At 38.4% G+C, this 19,562-nt stretch overlaps 1 protein-coding gene across 2 annotated transcripts in view; it reads left to right on the top strand.

The window, feature by feature from the left end:
• Window positions 1-18,197, top strand: part of NTRK2 (neurotrophic receptor tyrosine kinase 2) — a 197,183-nt gene extending 178,986 nt beyond the window's left edge. For both annotated transcript variants that reach the window (XM_058043676.1, XM_058043682.1), the window contains 2 exons: window positions 11,990-12,148; window positions 12,857-18,197. In XM_058043676.1, the coding sequence (XP_057899659.1) occupies window positions 11,990-12,148; window positions 12,857-13,042 (345 nt within the window). In that variant the 3' untranslated portion in view covers window positions 13,043-18,197. The remainder of the gene's footprint in view (window positions 1-11,989; window positions 12,149-12,856) is intronic.
• The last annotated feature ends 1,365 nt before the right edge of the window (window positions 18,198-19,562 follow it).

Here is a 19,562-nt window from a genome sequence, read left to right as displayed (position 1 = left end):
AATACTCTGTAATGATTGGTACGTATCTCAGTGTTAAAAGTCAGCAGAAGATGAATAGTATTTCATCCCTTGCTCTCCGTCTAAGAGCATCATGAGCAACTTGCATGGCATAGCCCTAAGTTGCTATCCCATGGAGATATAATTTCACCTGTGGTGCTAAGGCATGATAATAGAATGCAAGCCTTTGACACAAATAATAAAGATATTTACAGGTGCCTAACTTGCTGGTTGTGTATTTCAACTCAGGCTCCTAAAGGAAGTAGGACATAGACAGTAATGGAAAAGGCTTTTTGGCCCAGTGTTGGGCATTGCAGAAGAAATTCCTGGTTCAAATGCAAAATAACTAAAGTTTATACTTCTCCTGCAAGACAAAATGCAAATGTACTTACAGTTTTGGAGAAAACAATTATGTCTGTTCCTATGATGGCAGACATAACCTCAGAAGCTGTAGAAATTTGTGGCTAGTCTTCATGCTGTGATTCTTTCCCCAAAGCTCTGCCTGAGTTTCACCTAGAGAGCCCACCTGGCTCTTGGTGACAGCTGAAAAGCTTTTTGCATGACTGCTCACAACCCATGAAATCCATCAGGAGCCAGTGGAAATTGCCTTGTCTCTGCTCGCCCTCTGTGCTCTTCCCATTCCCACATCCTCTTTTCTGTTCTACTGATACTCCTCTTGATTCCTTTCCCTATTCCCCAGAGCTAGGGTGCCACGTTGTTGCTTCATTTTGTAGCTGCTTCTTCATTAAAGTGCTCCTGCTGAGCATAAAGAGGCCCTTATTTGAGCAGGTACATCAAGGGGAGTAACCTATATCAGGTTCATTTAACAGGGAACATTCTCTCCTACTTTTGCTATAGTTAAGACAGTCGTGTAGGCAATGATTTCCTTTTGCCATTATTGTGTTCTCCTGTCACAGGAGGACATGGAATCTGGGAAGTTGTCTGACCTTAAAGAGCAAGAAGTGGAATTGTATTTTGTCCAGGAATTGTAATGCTTAATTCCTGTCTGATTCGAGTAGGCTCAGATATGATATTCATTGCTATCTCTTCAAAATAGGCAAGGAAAGTACATATAACCTTATTTCTGCCTTTCAAATGTCTAACTTCCACCTGACTATTTCTACAGCTCAAGAATTCTCACAGAAAATTGGAAGCATCTCTTGCTTTCCACCAGTGACTTACTGACCATAACAGTGAGGTGCTTTACCAAATACCAGTGCCCTATAATGTCATGTATACATATACATATATACATACATACATACATATATATACACACATACATATATATATATATATATATATATATACAGTGATATATCAAAATTAAGTGCCATACATTATACATTTTGGGATTGAGTCTCCATGATCTTGCATTAATCCAGTTCTTTGACTACCTAGTGCAAGGTTCTCAGCATCAGAGCACCCAGCCACTCATACAGCAATGAGTATGTAAATATAATATAGAAATATAATGAGCGTGTAAAGTGTTCAAAAGAATTGAAAAGCAACTTAAAACAGATAAATGCACACTTCAGCAACTTGACCTTCAGTTCTAATAGTAGAGATCTAAAAAATTTCATTACTTCTCCTAACTACTTTGGTGTAAAGTTGCAGCCTTTTTTTTTAAATCAGATCTAACCTTTGAGCTCTCCATTTTACTGCAGATCCTACTTGTATTGGAGCAGGTGAACTAAAATTATGTTTCTATATTTATTTTGAAGCAATTACTGAAGTGCAGCAAATAGAGGATTCTGTGTGTAATAGGATTCTTATTTACCTGGAGAGGAAGATAAGCATATATGAGGATGGAAACACCTCAGAGCTGCATGGTTACAGTAAGGAGTAGCATCAATCAGAGGAAAAGGTGGAAGGAGTGCTCCCTGGGGGCACCACAAAATATGAGGGAAAAGCAAGGAAAATAAGTGTAGTTGTGTGCTTCTTTTCCACCCATCTCTTCTTTGGTCACACACTACTGACATTTGGTGAAGGATGTGAGGAGTACAGAGAGTCCCAAAATGCAGCAGTGCTGGTGCAGAATCCTAAATTCTTTCTAAGTTTACTCTGATCTTCCTTAGTTCCCCAGGATCACCTGGTGATAAGCAAGTTAAGGAGGCTTTATATCAGAAAGCCAAACCTCTGCCCTGATGGCACACCATCGGTGAATGGATACACCCAGGGAAGATTCAGGGGGAATTTCTTACTAGATTACACCCTCTGCCAATTCTGGCTTCTCGGGAGGTTCTCCAGCTTTGTTTTACAGGCAGAAGGTAAGATGCTTCAGCCTCACAGGCAGAATTTAAAGCTCAGTGTTGGTGTTAAACAAATCCAGCCATGTGAATTCCAAGAACTATTGTATACACAATGCAGGATATTGTTTCCCAAATGGAAAATTACAGTAGACGGTAGAGATGAACACTGACAAGAAAAATGAAAAAAAAACCAAAACAAAACCCAAATTAATATGAAACCAAACCCTAAATTTATGGTTCCAAGCCCTCTGCTTGTGCAAATTTTCCCTTTACACCAGTATAGGAATTTGTCCAAGAGCTATAAAATGAGTTCATCACTCCTTGGGCTACACTTTGGCTCTTGTATCCAAGAACAATATTTTAAGCATGGCTTGAGGAACAATTCAGCATATGAATTTGATGAGAACAATTCAGGATTTTGCAAGCTCCATAGGAATGAGGGTGTTTTTTTTCCTCCAGTAATAGCAGTTACTTGTATTTTTAATGATTGTGTTGCATGTTGTTTGATGGATGCCTCATTTCAGAGGAAATGCTTGTTTCAAATCATAGAATGATGTTGTGGCACAAGTAAGGAGAGAAAAACTAGAATTCATGGAGGGAAAACAACAGAGAATTTTTTCTGTTCTACTTTAGTGAAAGTTTTATCGTGTGTTTTCCAGTTTATGTAAACAAATTATGGCCCAGAGAAAGTGTGAAGCAGAAAACATCATCAAGACTGCAGAAGGGCAGGAATATGAGTACAAGGATCTTGTCATTACCTTGTTTATTAGCGTCTGGGCGAAGGGGGAAGAGGCTGTCTTACAAAATTCAAAGAACTGGCACATCTGAGACATTTCAGCTAGAAATTGTGATGCTCCCATGCAGTGTACTTTATAAAATATACTTTTGTGACTCACAAGGGAGAAGTAGTGCTACAAACCAAGCTCTGTTGCTCCCCTTTTCTCCTGTGATGTAATTTGACAAGACCGAGAGACAGACATGCTATGTTAACTTTCAGTAAATTTGAAGAAAAATGTGGTTTTCAGTAAAATATGGGGAAAAGTTGCAATCTTTAATAACTAAGATATAGCTTTCAGACTTGACAATAGCAGTAAGAGATTTCCCAGTGAACACAGACTGTCTTATGTGGTGTGGTATTTGGCTTTCAGAGTCTGTGCTCAAGTTCCTGCAACTTGTTCATATTGACTGTGCTGTTCATCTGGCATCTCATCACATTACACCTCCAACCCTCACCTGCAAAAGCAAAAGAGTTTTGAATTTGACACAGATTTGTAGAAGCCAGCTTTCCAGTGCATATTAAAGGTTATTTTAAAAACCTCCTTAGCCCCGGTAGCCCAAACTACTTAGGATTAATATAAAAGTGGAATTTGATATATTATAAATCACTTTGAAAATCAGAAAGACAGTAGCTGCAATTCATTAATATTGCATTGCAAAATTGTTTTGCTGTTGACTTGGACAGATTAGATGATCATCCTGGAGCCTGTGAGGACTTTAACATGAGTCATTCCAGCTGCTTGTCTGCTGGTACTTAATATCTCTCTTCATCTGCTGGTACAACCAGCAGACAATCAGATGTGGAAACAGTGGTAAGCTAAGGGATATAGTGGCAAGTTTTTGTAAGGACTTCAGTATCAAAGAATTTCAGATGAGCTCTACATTCTGAGCTGAAAGTCATGCCACCGGAGTGAACAGTAACTATTCTGTGGCATAACTTGGTACAGAAAATTAGGAAAATGCAGAGTGTTTTAGTAAGGAGGGGTCATCTGATCCAACAGATCTTCTCTGGCTTTTCCAATCTCCTTGCTCTTTCACTAAGATCCTGAATTCGTCTCTTCAGAAATAAATTTAGATCTATACTGAATTTACTGAAATACACTGTTCTAAGTGTCATTCCTTCCAATTTTCCACAGCCTATCTCCCTTTCTCTTAGCTTAGGTGTTTGTTTGTTGTTTAATACTAAAATACGTTATCATTTTGAATCAAAAGACATTATATTTTCAAGGAATAGACTTTTTCTTGTTCATACACACTTCATCTGTGAAACCAAAAAGCTGTTATCCATTCATTTTAAGTGCTGCAGAATTCTACTCAAGTTAACTTCACTTCTGTTTTTCTGATAAGAGATCTTTCTTTTAATCAGAGATGTGAATCACATCACCTTCTTTACAGCACTCATCTGATGTTACATCCAGTACACTTCATCTTCTTTTCTTAGAAGTGTAAATGGCCTGTAGTGCAATAACTACTACAGTTTATTAATTATCCCATTTGTCTGGCCCAAATTGAAATTGTGTTGTGTAAAACACAACAATAGGCACCATTTCTGTATCTGTTCAACTTAACATTTTAAGATATTTGGATGATGCTGAATTGCAAGATGCTCTAGATCATTGACCTATTTTAATTTCATGTGGTATCTCCCTGTCATTCCATCTTTATGCCAGAATTATTTCTAGCCCTGCATAAGCATTGCTGAGAGGTTTAGTAAGGACTGCATATTGCAATATGTGGCCCGTCTATACAGAAACATAGGAATAACTTCTCCAAAAGCCCTTCTAGTCCAGGATCCTGTCACTGTGAGAAACTGGTAACTGTGGAATAGTATAGAAACATGCTAATCTCATATTAATATTTTCCTCAAGTACTCTCAGCCTCCAGCATCTACAGTTCCAGAGCTCCCTCGGCCAGAGACAGTATCTTCATATTTGATAACCCTTGTCAGATTTTATCCTTCATCTCTTTGTTTAATCACTTTTTGATCCCAAATAAACCTTCCACATTGGCAGTATCCCATGTCAGTGAGTTCCACAAGCAAATGTACATTAGGTGACAGGGTGCCTCTTTTTGTTCATTATGAACCTGCCATTTACACATTTTTTGGTACCTTCTGGTTGTTTTGTTACGTGAACATCAGAGTAACTGGTCTTTCTTCATCTTCTCCATACTGCTCGTGGTTTTATAGAGGCTAATGAGAAGAATTTTGTCTCCATGACACAAAATTGCCACACAATAATGAACTGATATTGAGCAGTTGAAGAGAGAATTTACAGTGTAATAAATGTTGTAGACCACATTTCACTTTTCTGACAAAACCACTGATAGAGTTAATAAATAAGAGTTAAAAGTGAAAATGAAAGGACACATTTTTAGCTATTGTCTAATAATATGCCTTATTTTATAAATCAATAACCTCTTGTATTGGAGTGGTATGGCTTACTATGACTATGAAAATAATATATTGCTTTTCTGCAAGTAGACATGCAGGACTGATATTTCAAGAGAAGACATTGACTTCATCTGCAAGGCCAGGGCATGAAAGAAATTAAAATAACAATTATTGATTTTTTTCCCTGTGCTAAGAGAAACATTTACCAGCTTTACGAGGGGGAAAGAGCAGATGTTCAGCAAGAGAGGAGAGGTTTTCAATTTTAGCAATAAGACATGATAATTTTTGCAAAGAACATTTCTTTGCAGTTATATCATCCTGAGATGGGAAAACAAGTCAGAAGACCAAAATATAAATAGTGAAAAATACCCAAAAATGGGTATTTTTATCTTGCAAGTATACTGGATTTTTTTTTTTTTTTTTTTAGGAGAGGCTGAACAAACGATTCAAAAGATTCAGCTTCTTTCTAGTTTGACAGACTAAGGTGCGGTTGTGTTAAAGAGATTGAATATATACTTGTCACATGACTTTTAATTTGGAAATATGCTGAACTATATTGCTGCACTCAAGTCTACCACCCTCAATTTCAAAAGGCCTGAAAACAGCAGGACTGTGGAAAGATGCACCAGACAAGCCAGACAGGACATTGGGACAGGATCAGGGCTGAACCCCTGACAGTCATTCAGCTTCATTGGGCTAACAAAGTGAAGAGATTACTTTTATTCTCTTGGCAGAAAAAGCATCACTAGTCTTTACAGAATATACAAACTGCTATGACACATTACTGAAATGTCACTCTGCAGGAATCGTGGGAACACAGGAACGTGAAATGTTAATGAGGAAGCCTGTTTTCCAAGGCTATGCAATTGGTTGCTGTGCTTTTTAGTGCATGAATTCAGAGTAATCTACTACTTAAAGCCAGAAATTAGGGGGAAAAAAGATAATCAGAAAAGGGTTATGTAACAGAATGCCTGCAAATGCTGGGATCTTCATTTGATGTCCTCTCCAAGGGTGCTGGAGCCTCCCCAAACACGGTCACTGGCATTTAGGAGGAAGACTGTTCTGACTGGTCTTGTCCTGTCCCTTGTAAGCTGCTGCAGCACCTTGCAGCTGGGTCGTGGAACCCCAAAGCAATCCATCACCCCCAGCACCACAGCCCCCAGTGAGCTCACAGTTAGACTGGGCTGCAGCAGGCATGCATTGCAAAGGAGAAGCCAATCCCTCCTCATGGTACTCAGATGAATAAGCCATAAACCTGGTGTGAATAAATGAAATGGGCATCTTAGCAACAGTACTGGTTGATTTGACTGAGGGTCAGAAGGTTCTGCAAGAGAGATCTTGATGGAGTGGCTTAAGGTTGAGCTGCATGAGGTTCAACAAGGCAAAGTGCTGGGTTCTGTTCTTGGTTCACAACAACCCCATGCACTGCCACAGGCTGGGGGAGGAGTGCTTTAAGAGGTGTTCCGTAGAAAAAGACTTAGGGGTACTGGTCAGCAGCAGCTGAACATGAGCCAGCACACGCCCAGGTAGCCAAAAAGGCCAATGACATCCAGGCCTGCATCAGAAATAGTGTGTCCACCAGGAGGAGGACAGCGATTGTCCCACTGTACTCCACAGTGGTAAAGCCGCACCCCAAATCCTGTGTCCAGCTCTGGGCCCCTTGCTCTGAGCTACTGAAGTATGTCCAGAGCAGGGCAACAGGGCTGGTGAAGGGTCTGGAGCACAGGCCTTACAAGGAGCAGCTGAAGGAGCTGGGGTGTTTTTGTCTAGAGAGGAAGAAGCTGAAGGGAGAATTTATTGCTCTCTATAACTGCCTGAAAGGAAGTTGTAGTGAGGTGACAGTTGTTCTTTTCTACCATGTCTCAAGAGAAAGGATGAGAGGAAATGGCCTTAAATTACACCAGGGAAGGTTCAGATTAGAGAATAATTTTTCTCTGAAAGAGTGGTTAGGCACTGGAAAAAGTTGCCCAGAAAAATGGTGGAGTCACAGTCTCTGGAAGTGTTCAACGGGCATCTGGATGTGGTACTTGGGGACATGGTTTAGGGGTGATTATGGTGATGCTAGATGATCTAGAAGTAGATGATTAACTAGATTATGAAATAGATGATCTTTCAGGTCTCTGACAACCTTGGAAAGTCTGTGTGATGATTCCACATCTGTGGAATCATCTGTGATTATTTCTTATGCCTTTCCTGGCCTGTGGCTTGTGTCTTATCTGTGCAGCCCCACATACCCCTTGTGCCTTCCATATCTCTGTGGGTTGGCTTCCCCCAGCTACAACCACGGTCTTCTGTTTCCAGCAGGAATACAAGGCTTCATTTGGTTTTCTCTGTAAGAAAAACCATTCTGTCTTCTCTGTAAGAAACCATTTTCTCACAATCATCAGACACAAGGTCTTGGATTTCTATGGCAGCTGGGCCATGAGGTTGGAATAGTGAACATTTCAGGGTATAGACTGATATATTTTTAATTGGAAGAACTTAAACTCTAAAATTAGAGGCCCTAAGACATGATCCTTCTATAGAAGGCCTAGAAGATTAATGTTTGCAAATAGATTAAAACAATGTTCAAGGCCAGCTTCTCTGGCACCTTTCAAAGTGCCAAATTAATTGAAAAGATGGCTGATTAAAGTGGTGAGAAGTGCTAATAACATTGTGTAGTGGAAAGTGCAACACTTCATACATGGGACATTGTGGTAGTTTTTCCTTAGAAGAGCTGCTTTGGAGAACACAAGAGCTCACTGATTGGGCATAGCAGTCTCCTCCCTGTGGATTGTTTGCACTTTGCAGAGGCTAATTCACCAGGTTTTCCAGCCCAGTATTGCTAGTAAAAGCAGCTAGTGAAAGCTAGCTAGAATATAGTGAAAGGCTGTAGCTGGGCAAGGGTGTAATTTCATAAATTGGCATTTGGAAGTACGTTCTTAAGTCTGTATTTCTCTGGCAGTACAATTCTAAATAAAACAGAATTGTGATATTGTATGGTATTATGGTGATAATGCAGCTGCTTTCAGGTAAGTATCAAGAAAACCTACTCTAATTTGTGTACATAAAATGGTCATACAGCTACATTGTGAATTTTAAAGTGGTAGCATATTAAGTTAAAACTCTAATGCTTTTAATCCTGTCATAACTTTAGCTAGACTGAATATAAAGGCTTTATTTAGGCATAACTGTAGCCTGTACAGCACAAAACCATTTGAAATGTATGTGTATCAAGCAGCATTGAAGTTACAGAGTGCATGGCAGGGACTTTACACCGCAGAATACTGGTGATACCTGAGAGCTTTGTAATAACCTGCATTTCTTATTAAAAGATATGCTGAAGGCATCTCTTTGAAGCACTCAGAACCTTTAAACTTTGGTCAGTGAAGTAATGTTCTCATTCACCGGTTCCTCTTGGAAAAAACCTCCTAACCTTGTTGAGAGTATGGCAACAACAGCAAAAAGGCACCCCACCTCTCTTCACTGCTGCTATGGCACAACCCTTGGGCACTTGGACTCTTAAGATAAAAATCAAAAGAAGCTCTCAACAGACAATTTGTTTCAGGCACCCTGCAAACAGTTGTGTCAAGTCCTAGGCTTCAGTTGAAAAAGCTCTGAAGTATGTGCTTCACTTTAGGCATCCAACTAGCAGAGCCCTTAATGCTTTTCTGAGCTGAGTGAGTGTTGACTCAGTAACCACTGACTTTTAATAGAGAAGGAAACATGCATTTTGAAGAAATGCCTTTGGCCCGTACTTGTGATTTCGGTGGAACTGAACTAAAGTGCAAGGTGCTCTAAGACCATGGGTAGATGCACAGTGTGCCATAGATGGTCGGTGTTGTCAAGGTTATCTTGCCTTCATTGCAGTGCCATCTGCCAAGAAGACCACCCTGTAGATACTTTTGTTGATACCTTGAAAGGCAATAAATTCTATCTTCATAAAGATGTTGAGGTGTCTGAAGTAACATGAATGATAAGAGATGGAGAGACCTCAGGACTTCTCAGTACTGGTCAAGTCCTCTGTCCAGCGAACTCTTGTGCCTTCAGGGACATAAATGGCTACAGGTCCAGGCAAGATGGTCTGGGAAGAGCACCAGTGAGCCCTGTGCCTCGTGCTTACCTGTAAACTGAATTCTTGCTGTCAATACTAACAAGTCAGTCTTGCTACAACTGCCAAGAGAGACAGCTAGGTGTGTTATGTTACAGATCAGAGGTGATGTTACTCTAGAGGAGATTGTCTTACATTTTCTTGAGTGGCATTAAAAAGTCAGCATAGAATCCTACCAAAAATAGACTGGATCTGTAGTGAAAAAACATAAGAAGATTTGAAGAGTGGCTGGGGATTTTTTAAATTGCTTTTTCAAAATCTCTTGATTTAAGATGTGACAAAAAAAAAAAAAAAAAAAAAAAAAAAAAAAAGTCACATATTTTATTGTCTATGGCTTTCATTAATTTTTAAGGGAATGAGTCAAAGACATTGCTGAACAAAACCGGTAGCAGAGGTTATATGATGAGCAGATGTAAGAGCCATTTTAATATTTAATGAGACCAAAACGTTCTCATCACTAACAATCTTTCATGGCACTTGCCTTTTGAATGGGTGTATGTGGCTGCATGTTTCTAAAGGACTAATGTTTTTGTCTTTCTAATTAAAATACCTCTCAAGACTGGCTTAAAATTGGTGGTGTTTTGGAAGTGTTTGGTTGTCATGTCAGTTTAGGTTATGATAAGGTGGGAAACTGAGTGTTTGGTTGCATCTCAGCATATTGGTGTGTTCAAACTCCCCACATAATTGAGGGGCCTCTCAATCAAAGTTGATGAGAAATACCAAAGCACAGAGCCTTACAATCAGTCTGTCTGACAGAGAGATAAACTGTTAACATAGAGACAAATGGGCCAAATTGGAAAAAGCACTTAAAAATGTGTATCCATTCTCTATCAGTGCAGTGCACAGGAACTGGGTCCCTTTTTAAATGGCTTGGATACCTGTGCATAGTGATCTGCATGGAGTCAGAAGCACATCCAGTGTAGCCAGGAACTGAAACTGGGAGCCCTGCCTGTCATTCAACAACCTGTAAAGTAATATTTCTCCATCACTCACAAACATCTCATGTGGAGAGAGAAGAAAAAGGGCCTCATAATAAACTAAGTCTATGAACATTTTAGCATTACTTTCTGTTTCTATGAAATCAGTAGTGAACATGGATATCACTGCTGATGAACGTGTAGCGATGCACAGGACTGAGCTCTCATAGCCATTGCTGTGTCTGGTATGCTGCACTAACACTGAATTGTTGACAATTCAGTGTTATTGCAGCATTACCATAACTGGTAATGGATATCCTGTGTGATTTAGAGATAATGTTAACCCTGACTGTTGGGTTTTTCTTCCATTTGCTGTTTGAACATGGGAACAAGAAGACCATTATTTGTAACAAATGTTACATGGAAAAGGAGAAATTATATTTTGAATTGACAGAATCTTGAAAGGGTAAATGTGGTTTCATAACTACATATATATCAGAAAGGAAAATGAGTTAATCAAGAATAAGATATCCTTGAAAAAGCTTTCTTTTTTTTTTTTTCAATCTCACTTGGAAATGTTCTCACCTTTCATGGTACAAAAGTAACTAGCATATCTGTGTATCCATATCACAGTATCTCAGCAGTTACACAGCTTAAAAATTACTTAAATAGATTTCTTTATTGATGCGATCCAACCAGAATAGGACATGCCAGGAACAATAAATTGTTTAGAACCTGGAAATCAAAAACTTCAAAAAATTTAGATTAAGGTTAGGAAATCTAAGACTAAGGAAGTTTAATTTTCTAGGGAAATTTAAAAATGTTCTGCAAACTCTCATAAGTGACCTTCTCAGTGAAGGTCCCATTCAAAAGGAGTTGATTCGAGGTAGTAACCTGTTATCTTACAAGTTATTTATTATCAAGGGAATATATCCAAAGGACTGGTGTGTTTTGTTGTTTTTTTTTTTTTTAATGGACAGGGTAGTTAACATGGAATAAAATAATTTGGTATATTAACTGTGGAACTTAACAAGAGAAAATAGCATTTATTCAAAAAATAGCTTTAATTCAGTCAAAATTAGGATATTCAACCATACAGATCCAATCCTACCATTTCATACAGTCAGACCACGTTGTCTTCTTTCAGTTGATGTTGCATAGTTTCTAAGAGAATCATCTTTCCAGATTTCATTTAATGAATCTTTTTAGTTTCTTGAGTGTTAAAGTAGAGAGTGAAACTGGCCTAATGCAAAGTTGGCTGGTAGTATAATATAGACTTTCCTGTTCCTTAGGTAGGGTGTGCCAAGTAAACATTAAAGATTAGTTCAGACTTCAAAAACAACATCTTTTGAGATTTTTGTTGAGGAACCTATTGTGTGGTAGTGATTGTTGCTGAGGGAGAGGAGTTGGGACCATTAATCCCCATTCTTCAAAGGTCCTCAAAGTGAATATTACCACATTGAAAAAAAAAGAAACCATGGATTCTCCGTGTTTATTGTCGTCAGACTGTCTTGTGAGGGTCTGAAGAAACTATTTCTAATCTTTTTTTTTTTTTTTTTCTCAGGTTGGGGGTCACACCATGCTGCCCATTCGTTGGATGCCTCCAGAGAGTATAATGTACAGGAAGTTCACCACAGAAAGTGATGTCTGGAGCCTGGGAGTTGTATTATGGGAAATCTTTACTTATGGCAAACAGCCATGGTATCAGCTCTCAAACAATGAGGTTTGTGTATTATATTCTCAAATTGAATTGGGAAAGCTGTTATGCTAATTATTGGTGTAGCTTCTCTGGAAAAAAGACAGCAACAAATTTATTTCTTAAAGAGCAGTTAGAATTTAATTTTTTCCTTTGCATAGCATAAAGTCTGCTCTGGGTAGACCATGAAACAATGAAAAGGACCTTAGCTATCTCCTGAACAGATGTATCATACACGGTATTGTTTCAGAGTGGTTGTCCTGAACCACGGACAGATTAGATTGAAGTAATCAAGATATCTCTTGATTTCTGGGCAGTCACAAGTATCCCCCTTCCAGAGATTAGCCACAGTGATACTCAGATGTTTGCAGAAGGTAGAGAGAAGGAGGGGCATTGATGCTCTATGAGCAGGTTGAAAATTTACCCTTCCTCTGAGGTGGTAGCTGGGTAGAGAGAGAAGCTGTGGGATTAATTCCCAGCTCAAATTTCCTTATGTGTGGAGTGGTCAATGTGGTAAACTTAACACGAGTGAAGTGATTGCTCTTTGACCACTTACATTACAGTGAATTTTCCAGATTGTATACTGCTGCTCATACATCTGCCTAGAAAAGCAGTCCTTTTCAGAGATGGCTGCATAGCAGCCACCAGTAAGGCTGCTGTGGTTAAAGTTAACTCTTTCATGGGTGAACTCTACGTAGCTGGCACAGCTGATCCTTTGCTTGTGATTTCTCATAGGTGATTGAGTGCATCACTCAGGGCCGAGTCCTGCAGCGACCTCGCACATGCCCAAAGGAAGTGTATGACTTGATGCTGGGCTGTTGGCAACGGGAGCCTCACATGAGGCTTAACATCAAAGAAATCCACTCCCTCCTTCAGAACTTGGCCAAGGCATCTCCAGTCTACTTGGATATTTTAGGCTAAAGTCTCCTAGCATTTCTTCTTCTGGGCTGCGGGAATGAATGTGTTCAACTGCCGCTGAACTACATTAAAATGTGTTCTTAACTTTGACAGTATTAATGACAAAGTTACGGAGAAGCTTTCAAAGGGCAAGCAATGTGTGCTTCTCCATCTGTAGACACAGTATTGACTTTTTAGACATTACCAAGATGTATCTTCTCTCTTTCTCTCAGTTTCTATCTTTTTTTTTCCTTCTCTCCTGTCTTTCTAATCAATTTGGCTTCTGCATTATTGTAACTCTGCATAGACAAAGGCCTTAAAAATCCAATCTGTTATATCAGCAGACTCTTCAGTTTGCCCACCACAACTAACAATGCCTTGTTGTATTCATGCCTTTGATGTGGATGAAAAAAAGGGAAAAATATATTTGACTAAAACTTTGTGATTTCTGCTGTATAGCTACTGGGAGTTTCTATGGATTCACCTCATTTTTTTTTGCTTCAGCCTGTGGGTGGAAAAAGAAGACTGGTGTTCTGTACATGAAGAATGTTCTTTGCAGAGACAAAGCCAGATAGAAAGAAGACACTCTTGTGTGACACACTATCTGGAGGACCTTGGGAAATCAGGTGGCATCCAATCCTACATGAAAACACTGAAGTTATTTGATGGAAGACAAGAAGGGGTCTAGCCATTTCCCTGAAGAGTCTTTCTGAGGACTTAAGGAATTTTTTAAGGAGGTGCTTTGCCAGCACCATTCATTGCCAGAATCAAGTGAAACAAAATAAGATGCTGCCTGCACCGCACGCAATTGTGTTACATGATAAAGTAAACACATGCCCTTTTTTTGTCTTCTGGTAGGATATTGTCATGCCACTGGTGTAAAAATGTTCTCCAGCTAGTCTTTTTCAGTAAAGGCTGAAGCTAGATTTAGTTACATACAATATTAATTTCAAGATTACATGTTGGAACTAAGGATTTTGATAGGACAAACTATAAATGCTGAGGCAGGTGTATCTTATGCTGTGCTTGTCCAGCAGCATATTCCTTCCTTCCTCGATTCTTTCTTTTTTCTTTTTTTAACCGTGCAAGGAAAACTGTGCATGGTCTTTGTCGATTAATGCCCTTTGTGCAGAAACAATCACTCATCTCGTAGTACACCCTAGTAGACATAGCAAACTCATAATGATATAACCTATATTTCATTAGAAGGGGCTAATGGAGGACATTAGCCATGTTAAAATGCCTTTACAATGTTATAGATATTATAGGCTGATATAACATGAATAATCTAAAGCACGGAGATCACTGGTTATGTTTGAGACATAGCAGGGGATAAAGATCTCTAGAAAAAAAAAAAAATTTACTCTGTGGTTATGGCTTGCTATTCAGAGTGCAAAGATTCTGACCTCAGCGTCATTTTTGTATTGGTACTATTGCTGTCATAACCAACATAAACACTTTATTAAATAATTTATTTTTGGTTGGATTGGCATTGTATGTGTACAACATTTGCATGGCCACTGTGTTGATGATCGCTGCATGAGCATACATGTTGTTTTTCAAACTAGAAGTTGACAATTTGAAATTTAGAGCTAGGATTATTTTTAATATGAATTCTTACAAATGAAACCTACCTTACCTATTCCTCAAGACTTCTGCCTCCCTCTGTGAGGGGGCGTTATTGCAAAAAAGTGATCTTTCTTTCCATTTTCTCTTTTTATTATTTCTTATTGATATGAGCCAGATCAAAATAGTCCATCTTCGTGTTGGGGATATTTTATTTAATAAATTAAGCATTTTATTTTTGTAAGTGTTCCCATAGCACATTTAATATATAATTTGCTCGCATGTATTATTTATTGAGGCACTTTAAGTTTTTCCTTCAGAAGCTTTTAGAGCTAGCTTTTAAAAATTCTGAAGATTTTCAGAATAAAACAGTTCACTGGACACTGATGAAGTTTTACCCTTCTCAATGTCATTGAAAAGGCAGCATTACAAATAAACATGACAGTGTAACTATAAAGCCATACTCAGTATTTCTTTAATAAACTAGATGTTATTTCTTAACTGCTACTGAACTGGAAACACATAAAAAGCCAGAGGAAGATTCCTACAAAATGGGCCTTAAGATTTTATCTAGACTGTCTTGGAAGTTCTCACAGAAAACTAGAAAAAGACTGAGCATCCAGTGAAACCCATTCTCTTGAGAATATGAATGTTATATTTTAAAGGAATTTGAAATTGATCTTCAAAATAACAGTGGTGGAAAAGAAAGATATCAGAGTCCTCTTACTGTGCAGTGGGAAGAGGGTGCAGTTGGTGGAGGGGGCTGCTAAGTTTCTACCTGCATATTCTGTCTTTGTTTCTTCTGAGAAAAAGGCATCTAAGATGATGCTTTTACTGTAAAAGAGTCTCCAGCCCAAAAGCAAGCAGGTGTGTTTTACAAGCACTGAAAGAATGTATACCAAAAAACCACAAGACCCTGAAAATGTACTTAGTGGCGTCTTCTTTTTGGTTTACTAGTGAGACTTTTAGAGTCATTTCAGAGAATAAATAGTATTAAAATGCATTGTGCAATAACATAGCAGTTTGTTAAATTTCTAAAGGACCAAATGTTCTACAGAGCCACCACCTATAACCTTGACCTATAACATTAATGTTCTTGGTAGTGCATAAAATGTATAATCACAGTAGAAAAGCTGTAAACTGTAGCTATACATAGTTTGCGTTTGTTCATGAAATGATGGGTAAGTGTAGCAGAGTGAGCAGAGAAGAGGAAGAAATATGTTCAAATCACAATGAAGGGTGAGTATATGTGCATATTCATCATGCTTGCACTGTCAGGTAAATTGTGTACACTAAGTAATTATGACAATCAGGCTCATTTAAAAAGTCTTTCTGGACATAGGACTTTCTGTGCTATGAACTGACCATATATATATATATAATATGTGTGTTTGCATATGGCATATATATATATACACACACATAGCATATACATGTATGCCTATGTCTGTTGTATTTTACTTATATATGTGCAGACATGCATGCACATTATGTATGGGCTGTGCGTATATGTATAAATTTACATACATCTATGTTATTACAAATTATGATTAGAGTGCTATTAATAAATTGATAACGTCTGCTGAATAACCAAATTTTTTTTCTTTTGATATTTCTTTTTCTATATTTGTAAGATTCAACTTTCTAACTGGTGTGCAGCAGAGGCAGTGCTAGAATGCCAGAGATTTAACAACGAGCACTTTTCTTCCCCAGATGATTGCAGAAAAGCATTTCTTCCATTTCCATCTCACTTGTTGATTTTCACAATGAAATTAACAGATAAGCTTCCAAGCTCCGAAAACAGAGTTTGTTTTACTGTCTTTTCTGGGTTTGTGCTCCTGTTGTTTTATTGTTCTAGCACAATAGTGCAGCTCCATTAGCATTTTGTACTTGCCTGCAGTAACTAAATAATTCCAAGAATGAGCTGGACTATTCACACTGCAACATGACTTGGAGTACAAGAACACTGACATTCAGGAGGAATAATAGTAGCATTCTTCGCACTCTGTCCTTCACTCTCAATAGATCTGCAAAACTCAGAACTGACCGTGGAGAAAGACACTTGTAAAGCAACAGCATCCCATGATGCCTGATGGAGTGTACACTTTCTAAAGGACTGCATTCATTTTGACCTGTAAAGCAAAATATCGATATATTGTCTACAGGTTAATAAGTAACTGCTTATTTTTCATCTTTTTTTTTCCTTGCTATTTTTTATCATTTTCTTTCCTTCTTTCTCTTTTCTTGTCTTTCCTCCTTCTTTCCTTCTCTTTTATTTCTTTCTTTCCCTCTCTTTTTCTTTCTGTCTGTACCCTCCTCACCTTTATAAGAGATTGTGGTCAACGTAGACTTTTACAAAACACTTTGAAAAGAAATTAAATAACCCAAATGACTAAGGTATAATGTATATGTGCTAGAACTAGTCCGCATTTGGGTTGTTGCGGCCTGTAACTGAATTTCCAATACTGCTATAAAATGTGGGGCAGGGCAGAAGGGAGGGACTGGAGAGGAAGTTGGGTTGGGATTGCTAAAGAGAGATGAAGGTTTTGATAGCACAGGAAGTTGTATCTTCTTTTTGTGAGGGCTGGAATAAACCACTGCTTCTTTGAATAAAAGGTCCTTTAGAGCCTTAGTTAAAACACCTTTGTTTGGGCAGGGTGGGGGGAAGTGTTGTTCATCACAAATATGAAGCAAAAAAAAGAAAAAAGTCTAAATGTTGCAGGGAAAACACTGTGAAATTCACAACAGCAACCAAGTGACTATTTTGCCATCTTTTAAACATATGTCTCAGGAGAAGAAATGGGAAATGATGGGTGTGTTATTTTTCCGTCTATGCATTCTGCACAAGATCTGTGGGGATTTTTTGTTTGCTTGTAGAAGGTTCTGAGTGATGACTGGCTGATGTTTTATAAACACTGAATATTTGAGCAAAGATTATGGAAGCTGCTAGTAAGTGAGGCCATTGATTGAAATATGTGAGAAAACAGAACAAATCAAATCTATCCAGAGGCCTAATTCTTGCAGCTTATGTGTATCTTTCTGTAACTTGTAGAAAAGCACCTAAGAATGTTTTATATACAAATAATTTAATTTAACATTTATGTTTAATTGAATCACCAATAGAGAGAGAATCAATTAATTATGAAATATTTGTCCCAGCCCTTCTCTCCACCTATAATTTATGTGTATATATTCTAGATATCACTCCGTTTGTCACTTTAGGTAAAGAGGAAGATATCTACATACAAATATAAATCTCTATATTGTCACCAAATTGTGACCTGGTGTGTAGAGCTATCTTTCTCCTTTCTTTTTTTTCCTTTTTTTAAAAAATTAATTTAATGTGATGTCTCTGTGGAAATATTTAGTGGTTCTTGTTTTGCAGTTTGTTACAAGTAGTCATTGCTTTAAAACTTTCATTGCATCTTGGCTGATTTCAAAGTGATGCCTAGGTATCAGTGTTAAAAGTTTTGTTCGTGAATCATGTGACCAGCTTCTCTCAACATGACATGGAAAGTCTCTTGTACTACAGTGTATTTAATAAAAATAATGTCTTACAATAAACAATGTCATCCAAAAGAAAGATAAAATTATTACTTTAAAACACTAAAAATTTTATGTGGTGTTGTGTGTTGTTTTCTGTTGTTTGAATGCCTTTATTTACCTCTATTCTTTTTAGGATGAAATGAAGGAAACGTTTGGTATGCTTAGAAGCATGGCAAGTTTGCACTCTAAAACCGCAAAGCAAAAGCAGCTTGCTGAACTCGTAGTTCATGGAAGAGTTGACCAAAATTAATAGGACTAAAGAATGGCCATCCTAATGGCAGACACAATTTTTTGGTCTTCAGTATCCAAAGGAAGGTCCTATTTGAATTCTTGTTCATTTGAGCAGCGGCAGCAAACACCTGCTTATCTTCTAACAGAAGCAGGCCTTCAGGTATTTTCTGGCACTTTCCTAAAAGTGTCCTTCAAACTGCAGCCCTGTTAAAAATGTAGATTTATTCTTTTTAACTCATGTTAGTCTACTATGAATAGATTGTGAACAAATATATCATTAAATCCAAGTACTTGATTAAGATTCAGAACATGGACAATCAAAGGAAGGTTCAGCAACTTTATTAGTGATCCCTCCATAATCTGGCTTGATCTCAATCAAGCCCTTCAAGGCCAGAGTAAAACAATACAAGACCCACTTTGTGAATATATGTGCTTCCTTCTGCCAAGAGACCTCTTCAAGATAGGTGAGCTGGCTATAAGCATTCAAAAGGTCAAAGGAAAATAATCTACTGAGAAGGAGCCTCAGGATGAAATCTGTCCAAAACTGAAAATATCATTAAAACACACTAAAAATTTTTGTTGACAGTTCATGTAGCGGCTTAGAAATGCCTTACCTGCTTACATGGTAAAATCCTGATGCCTTCTGGATTTGTTGGGTTTTTGCTATCCCCAAAATAAACACCTCTCTGCAGGCAACAGGTTGTGATGAAGTTTGTTTGGGAGCAGTGAGAGCTCCAGAAACCCCCAGCATATAGCATTGTCCTGCAGTCACATCAGCAATGGGTGCAATAGCCTGCACACACTCCACCCCCATTCCCTTTCTCCAGGAATTTTTAAGGCTAGGGGGATGTAGCTGCAGCAGGGACAGGACATTACCACTCCTCATGGTGGTTTTGCACCTAAGACACAGATGAGCCAGCAGGGCCCATGGAGTGCCTCAGCAGTACACTCAGAATTTTTGCAGCATTACCGCAAGTACCTCTCCTGTGCAGCCCAGCCTACTCAAGACTCCACTTTAAGTTTATGCTCCCAGCAACCATCCTATACCCACAGAGTCCCATTGCTCTTTTTAGCTCAATCCCAGATGGGCCCTTGGGCAGGCAAGAAGTGTTGAAGCACTTGCTCATCACTTGGTCACTCAAAGGAGAAGAATTTTGTATCTTCTGCTTTTCTCACCTAGGTACGTATGGCCCTGCAGCAT

This window comes from Melospiza georgiana, chromosome Z (assembly GCF_028018845.1).
Source record: "Melospiza georgiana isolate bMelGeo1 chromosome Z, bMelGeo1.pri, whole genome shotgun sequence".
In the NCBI taxonomy this organism is placed as follows: domain Eukaryota; kingdom Metazoa; phylum Chordata; class Aves; order Passeriformes; family Passerellidae; genus Melospiza; species Melospiza georgiana.
Note: the sequence above shows the minus strand (reverse complement) of the source record. Positions and strands in the feature narration are given on the sequence as shown.